We start from the raw sequence: 8055 nt of genomic DNA on the forward strand, positions 1-8055 counted from the left end.
AACATATAGGGAAAATGGTAAATGAAAAATCCCAAAAAAATAATCGTATTGCACTTTTTTGCAATTTGACTTCGCTTGGAATTTTTTTCCTGTTTTACAGTACAATATGTGGCAGAATGAATGTTGTCATTCAAAAGTACAACTCATCCTGCAAAAACAAGCCCTCATATGAGTATGTTGACAGAAAATAAAAAAAGTTATGGCTCTTGGGAGAAGGGGAGGAAAAAACGAAAACGAATATCGGAAAATCGACAGGTTGTGAAGGGGTTAAAAATTAAGTTTTAATCTCCTTGTTGCATATGTAAATGAGGCAGGACCAATGAGGTTTGTCTTCCCCTGTACTATTGGTGCTTCACATTATTCACATAATCAGATCACAGTGAAGATAATGTATCCCACCAAAGGAGAAAATTAAAGAGGAAAAGAAATGTGGCGCTAATCTAATCGTAGATTAATAAGCTCATATTTTTTAGCATTTTAATATACAGTTATGTGATTATATGCAGGTACCTTTTATAAATAAAGCCTCATAATGACCAATTGGTTGGATGCATAGGGAGCGCCAACTGAGACCTTCACTTTTTATTCAATGATCTAATCACACAAACTTTCATTTGGCGAACATTATTCTTCATCTTCTCAACATTTTTTACATCCAGGTTTTACATGCACATTGTGTCTGTTTTCCAAAGATAAAAGATATCCAAAGATAAAATACTTCCCCATTATAGTCTATGGGGCTGATCCAGGTCTGTGCTTTTATACGGTCTAAAGCGGGCTTTACACACAACGACATCGCATCACCCGGCACAGCTGCACACTCTCCGGACAGGAGTGGGTCAGGTGCATGTATCTCTATGCAGCTGAAATGCTCCTGTCCGGAGAGTATCAGGCCGTGCTGGGTGATGCGATGCGAGACTCGCTCGAGTTACATGCCAGGCACTCGCAAGTGTGACTCTGGCCTAATGGACATACTGACCAGTCGCGTATTGTAAGTGTGAATGAGGCCTAATACTGCAAAATAAATGATGCGGCTAAAAGGTACAAAGATGAATAGTAGCAGACTTTGGTAACCACTTCACAAGTAGAACTGCTTTTTTTTTAGTTCAAGTCAGTTATTAATTTGGATTTTTTATCTAATGCAGGTAAATGTAGCCTATGTAGACTTATAGTATCCCCTCATTCTTGGATATGTCTACTATTTGTTTACTTTAATAAAAGAAATATTTGCACGATAAAAAAATCTTGTGCCTGTATTTTAACAAAATCATCAATCAAAAACAGAATAGAAAAAGTTAATCCTGAATGAGTTATACGGGTGAAGGTTATGGTGCACAAATTACTTTTTAGTATAAATACTTATGTTCTTCATTGTTTCCCGCTCTGTGGAAATATTTAGCTGCAGGTAAATTGGTATTTTTGACTGTAATGGTAGAACCAAGTGGTGCCGAACGTGACTGCAACTCCACCCACTGTGGTAGTCAAATGCACATGGTATTGTTTCACAGATATGTGGCCATTGGCCACCAGGGTTGGTCGGTGGTTCGTTCATGTTGGAGTATTGACTAGAAGGCATTTTGTCATAATTTTTGCCGCGTTTGGGGATATATATCAGACTCTGCATGGTCACATCCCTTCTCGTTAATGTCTGCCCAAAAAGTGAGCGTAACAACATAAAAAATCACAAAATCCCTAACTTTTTGTAAGTTGCGTATGTATTTGCCATTTCATGTTGGATCATTTTTCACAAGAACAAAATTAAATCAATTATATATTATTATGCACTGCCCCTTAGTGGTGAGATGATGACATTGCGTCTGTATGTTTTTGTATGGCGGATGTCCCAGTTTAGTCACTGTGTCTTGCACAGTAATATGTTGCGGAATCTCCCAGACTTAGACGGTCGATCTGTAGATAGGCCGTTGTAATGGAATTGTCTGATGTTATTGTGAATCTTCCTTTATATGTGTCTGAATATACTGTCTCTCCATCTTCAGGATCAATTCTTCCAATCCACTTCAATCCTTTTCCTGGTTCCTGTAGAATCCAGTGCATGTAGTAGTCTGTGAATGTGAATCCAGAAGTCTGACAGGGAATCTTCACGCTGTCTCCAGGCTTTCTGATTTCTGAGGGGGGCTGGAGGAGCTGCACCTCTGATAACACTGCTGTAAATGAGAAAGGACCACAAATCAGTAGGAAGATAAAATGTGAATCTGGCGTAATTATGTTCTTGGTTTCTACCTTACCGTGCAGTGAAGATCCACACAACACGCACCAGAACAGAAACATGTATGGCAGCATGATGTCCCTCAGATCTAATGGATCACAATCACAACCAATGATGGACGTCAGCCTTTTAACTGGAGACATATGCCAGGAAGACTGATATTTGCATATGGCACTTCATTATATAACCGTTTTGCGCCATCTATAAAATAATCTGTGTCTATTACGCTAGAATTACACTTTTGGATGAAACAAAGGTCAGTCTATAGTTTGTGAATCCTTCGTTAAAAAAATAACAGCACCACTCCTACTGTATGTCAAATCGTAAATGTAAAGTGCAATATAAAAAAATATATATATAACAATATACAGTGCCTTGAAAAAGTATTCATACCCATGAACTTTTTACATTTTCCCTGTTACACGCCCAAACTTAAATGTATTTTATTTGGCTTATATGTGATTTACCAATACAAAGTAGCAAGCATTTGTGAAGTTTAAAGGAAATGATACATCATTTCTAAATATTTTAAAAGTATAAATCTGAAATTTTGCCATGCCACTGAGTCAATACTTTGAAAGACCACCTTATACTGCAATTACTGCTGCTAGTCTTTTGGCAGAGACGTATCTGGGGGGGGCTGGTGTGGCAAGTGCCCCGGGTGCAGCTGACAGAGGGCGCCGTCGGGCAGCCTGATGCTGTGCTCTGAGAGTTTCCATCCCCAGCGGCAGTGTCTTGACGGTCCCTGTAGTGGGAGCTGGCCATTCTCTGAGTCCACCTGTTAAGCTAAGAGCTGAGACTCAGACAAGTGCGGCGCGTGGCTCCCTGTGCACAATTGTCCTTGTATCTTTTAGATGCGAGGACATTGAAGTGGTGACCACCGTCACTTCCGGGTCAGAGGACGTCTGTAGTGTAATCAGGTCAACTGATCACACTGCTGACATCAATCTTCAGCACTGCAGCCCATAGAGGCGGCAGACAACGCTGGTGATAAGTGCTCCTGTGTGGATCTGAAGACACCAAAGAGGAACAGTATGGGGTGAGGGGGGAAGCATGTAATGACACAGTATGTAGAGAGAGAGGATGAGGAGGAGGAAATTTCTATGGGCACAGTATTCTGAGACATGGGAGAGAGGATGGGGAGGGGGAAGTATTAATGGACAGTATGGGGAGAGAAGGTGAGAGGTGATGTATATAGACAGTATAGGAAGAGAGGGTGAGGGGTGATGTATATAGACAGTATAGGGAGAGAGGGTGAGGGGTGATATAAATAGACAGTATAGGGAGAGAGGGTGAGGGGTGATGTATATAGACAGTATAGGAAGGGAGGGTGAGGGGTGATGTATATAGACAGTATGGGGACAGAGGGTGAGGGGTGATGTATATAGACAGTATGGGGACAGAGAGTGAGGAGTGATGTATGGGGACAGAGGGTGAGGGATGATGTATATAGATAGTATAGGAAGGGAGGGTGAGGGGTGATGTATAAAGACAGCATAAGATGAGAAGGTGAGGGATGATGTAAATAGACAGTATGGGGAGAGAGGGTGAGGGGTGATGTAAATAGACAGTATGGGGAAGGAGGGTAAGGGGTGATGTATATAGACAGTATGGGGAGAGAGGGTGAGGGGTGATATATATAAACAGTATGGGGACAGAGGGTGAGGGGTGATGTATGGGGATAGAGGTGAGGGGTGATGTATATAGACAGTATGGGGAGAGAGGGTGAAGGGTGATGTATATAGACAGCATGAGGAGAGAAGGTGAGGGGTGATGTATATAGACAGTAAGGGGACAGAGGGTGAGGGGGATGTATATAGACAGTATGGGGAGAGAGGGTGAGGGGTGATGTGTACAGAGATAGTATGGGGAGCGAGGGGCAGGGGGGAATGTATACGGACATAGTATGAGGAGCAAACAGAAAGAAATTTTGAAGACACAGAATAAAAAATGAGGGGGCAAATTTGAGAACACAGCATGATCAGCAAGTGGGCAGGATGGGTTTGGACATAGTATGGGGAGTGAGGGGAAATGTATATGGACACTGCATGGGGAATGAGGGGATATTGCGTATGGAGTTAGTGAGGAGACAGTATAGGGTCAGAAGAATGTGAAGGGGCACAGAATAGAGACTGGGTAGTGGGGGGGTCAGTATGGAGAGGGGGTAGCATGAGGGATCAGTGTGAGGCCATAGCAAGGAGGGGGGTATGATGAGGGGGCACAGTATAAAGACTGGGCATCATAGGGGGAAACAGTGTAAGGCTATGTGCACACGTTGCGTTTTTTTCAGCCCGGAAAAAAACGCACCCTCTGGCAGAGGGGACAATTGTAAACAATGCTTTTTGAGAAACAACGCATCGAAAACGCATGCGTTTTTCATGCGTTTTTCATGCGTTTTTCATACGTTTTTTTAGGTGCGTTTTTTAAGACTTGTCAGTGTTAATAAAGTTGGTTGAACACAGACCTTTGGAAAAAAAAACCTGTGATGTCATTTCCTTCTCCACATTCTGTTTGGATAAATGGGAGGGCTTGGAATGGAAGGAGCACCATTTGAATTTTGGAAAAGTTGAAATAAACTTCGTGCACCATGTCACATTAGCAGGGCCCCTTGGGTACCTATACGTCAGAAAACCCCCACAAGTGACCCCATTTTGGAATCTGCACCCCTCAAGGATTTTATTCAGGAGTATATTAAGCATTTTGAATCCAAAGCTACTTCCCCCAAAATGTTGCTGTAGCAACAATATTCTCACTTTTAGGCCCGTTTCACACGTCAGTGAAAAACAGACGTTTTTCACTGGCGTGTAAAACACGCACATGTCCCTCCGTGTGCCGTGAATCACGCCACACGTGGGTTGTCTAAGTGCAATCCGGGCTCCGTTCTCCGTGGCCCGTGATTGCACTCAGTAATCATCTCACCTGCGCCCGCTCCCGCTCTCCATGGTGCTGATCGCTCCCGCGGTGCAGCATCCGGCTGGTGCTGACCCCCGCAGCAGCTACTTCCGGGTCGGCTGTGTCACGCATCATGAATATGCGCGACAATAATGAGCCAGCTCAGAAGCAGCAGGGAGAACGGGCTGCAGAGGACATCGCTGGACGCCGGGTGAGTATAAATGATTTTTATTTCGAAAGCACGTTTTTTTCTGGCACGTGTTTCACGGACCACACCACTGCGTGGTCCGTGGAACATCAGTGATGCCAGAAAAAAATGGACATGTCTCCGTGCGGCAATCACGCACATGCGGGTACGCCGCACGGAGACACGTGCAGTGTAAAATCACTGATGTGTGAGCAGACCCATTCATTAGAATGGGTCTGCGTATGTCAGTGATTCTGATATGTTTAAAAAAAAGCACAAATGTCCCAGAATCACTGACGTGTGAAACAGGCCTAAGGCTATGTGGCCATGATCCAGCGACACGGCATCTAGTACACAGTGTCAGCCTTCCTGCAGCTGCCCATGCCCACGCCCACGATTTGGGTTCAGGCTGCTGTGGAGCTCTATGCTACCTGCAGAGAACACTCTTGTCTCCGCAGCATAAATTGACATGCTGAGGCTCGGGAAGCCACGCCACTGGTCAGTTTATGCTGCGGAGAAAAGAAGCACAGTGGGCATGGGATCTCCAAAAATCCTTCCACTGTGCTTCTCCTGCACAACGCAGCGTTATGGATGCAGGGAAAACACTCAGCGCCCATAACGCTGCAAACCCTGATTGTGGGCACACAGCCAAAAAAGCGTCAATGGATGAAGGGATGTCAAATATATATAACGTCCCACCCCCGCCTGCATATTCTAAGCTGGCACCTTTAGTACCTTTCATGTGGCACTAAAGGGTGCCTAGCTTAGTATTTATCCAAAAAAAAAAAATGAAAAAAATGGCGTGGGGTCCCCCCTATTTTTGATAGCCAGTCAGGGTAAAGCAGACAGCTGTAGCCTGCAAACCACAGCCGGCAGCTTCATCTTGGCTGGTGATCAATTTGGAGGGCTCCCCAGGCTTTTTTTTTTATTTATAAATAAAGAGTTAAAAAAAAAATAACGTGGGGTCCCCCCAAATTAGATCACCAGCCAAGGTGAAGCTGACAGCTGGGGTCTGGTATTCTCAGGGTGGGAAGAGCCATGGTTATTGGACTCTTCCCAGCCTAAAAATAGCAGGCCGCAGCCGCTCCAGAAGTGGCGCATCCATTAGATGCGCCAATCCTGGCGCTTCGCCCCAACTCATCCCGCGCCCTGGTGCGTTGGCAAACGGGGTAATAAATGGGGTTGATACCAGATGTGTAATGTCACCTGGCATCAAGCCCAGCAATTAGTGATGTCACGGCGTCTATCAGATACCAGACATAACTAATTGACAGTAAACAAAAGCAAAAAAAATGACAACAATTTTTTTATTAGAAAAAACACTCCCCAAATCATTCCCTTGTTCTCCAATTTAATCAAAAAATTTGAAAAAATGGGTCCGCAGAAATCCATTTGGACGTCCCACGTCGGCTCTGGACCTTCTAGAATATGGGGGCACGTTCAGGGAACGTATCCCCCATTTTCTAGGAGGGCAGACCCTCCATTTGAGGAGAGTGGGTGCCAAAACTCTGCACCCACTCTCCCCGGGTCACAGCTGCAGAGTGCCGAGCAGCCAGCACAGCTCACACTGAACACAGTGCTGGCTGTCAGCTGCTCTGCACATGTGACCGGCCGGCGTCTGCTGTGAAGGAGGAGGAGGCCGTGGGGGATCAGCGGTGCGACCGGACAGGTAAGGGGGAATACCGGGGGGAATAGGGGGGGTGACCTGGCAGGGCCTGGGGGGGGCATTTTTCTGTCGCATGTCTCAAGGCACATGCGACAGAAATCATAGGAGCAGGGCGGCCGGTGCGCTACTGTGCGCGCGGCCATGTTGGATTTTCGGGAGGGGGGTCGGGGCGGGCACTTTGGCGATACCGGGGGCTTTCAAGGACTTTGCCAGGAAGTGAGGTCAACAGGAAACCTCTTGACCTCACTTCCAGGTAAATGCCTGCGTTCTGTGTGCCGACAAAGGCCGCGGACCGCAACAAAAAAAGCAGCTCACTGCGGTGTAGCTGCATTCTGACCCCACATCATTGATTCAATGGGGGAGAGAACGCAGCTACACCGCACAAAAGAAGTGACATGCTGCTTTTCTTTCCGCACCGATTTTTGGCATCCAAAACGCTGCGTTTAGAAACGCAGCGTGTGCACTGATTTTTCGGCTTTCTCATACACTTTGATGGGAAAGCTGAACGCATGCAATTTGCCACTGAAATGCTGCGGTTCTAAACGCAGCGTTTCCGCGGTAAAAAACGCAACGTGTGCACACAGCCTAAAGGACAGTGTGAAGAGTGGGCTCAGAACAGAAAGGAGAGGGTGGTGTGGAGGATATGTACCATTAGAGGGACAGTGTGTGCGTCATGCTTTGTGCAAAGAACAGAGTGAGGGATAATTATTTATTCAGGGGAAAAGCGTAGAGCAGATATTTTTATATAGGAGAATTCTAATCTTTCTGCAATTTAAGAATATCGTGCCAGGATTTTTTGCAGAAGACCAGAGAGGATGGGAGTCTGCAGAAAAGAGCTGTGGATGGGAAAAGTTATCATGGATTCAGGACAAGATGAAGAATAGAAAAAAAATACTACAATCAGAGACAACGTCATCTGTAAGATACTTGGCTTTAAATGTTTATCTGTGATACTGACATTCTCATCATTAGGCCTCAGACCCACTAGCGCATTGCTTCCCATGCAAAAGCATCGGATGCAATATGCTAATGCCCTTCGGCTCAGACTCTGCTGCCAGCATGTACTGAGTGTCATGCGACTGT

General features: G+C 45.3%; 1 gene segment (V, D, J or C); it reads right to left on the reverse strand.

Moving 5' to 3' along the window:
- Positions 1 to 1848: 1848 nt before the first annotated feature.
- LOC142243760 (immunoglobulin heavy variable 1-69-2-like) lies at positions 1849 to 2370 on the reverse strand. The segment is given in 2 exon segments: positions 1849 to 2165; positions 2247 to 2370. Coding segments are annotated over 2 exon segments (441 nt in total).
- Positions 2371 to 8055: the final 5685 nt, after the last annotated feature.

The sequence above is a fragment of the Anomaloglossus baeobatrachus genome, chromosome 1 (genome assembly GCF_048569485.1).
Source record: "Anomaloglossus baeobatrachus isolate aAnoBae1 chromosome 1, aAnoBae1.hap1, whole genome shotgun sequence".
Lineage (NCBI taxonomy): Eukaryota > Metazoa > Chordata > Amphibia > Anura > Aromobatidae > Anomaloglossus > Anomaloglossus baeobatrachus.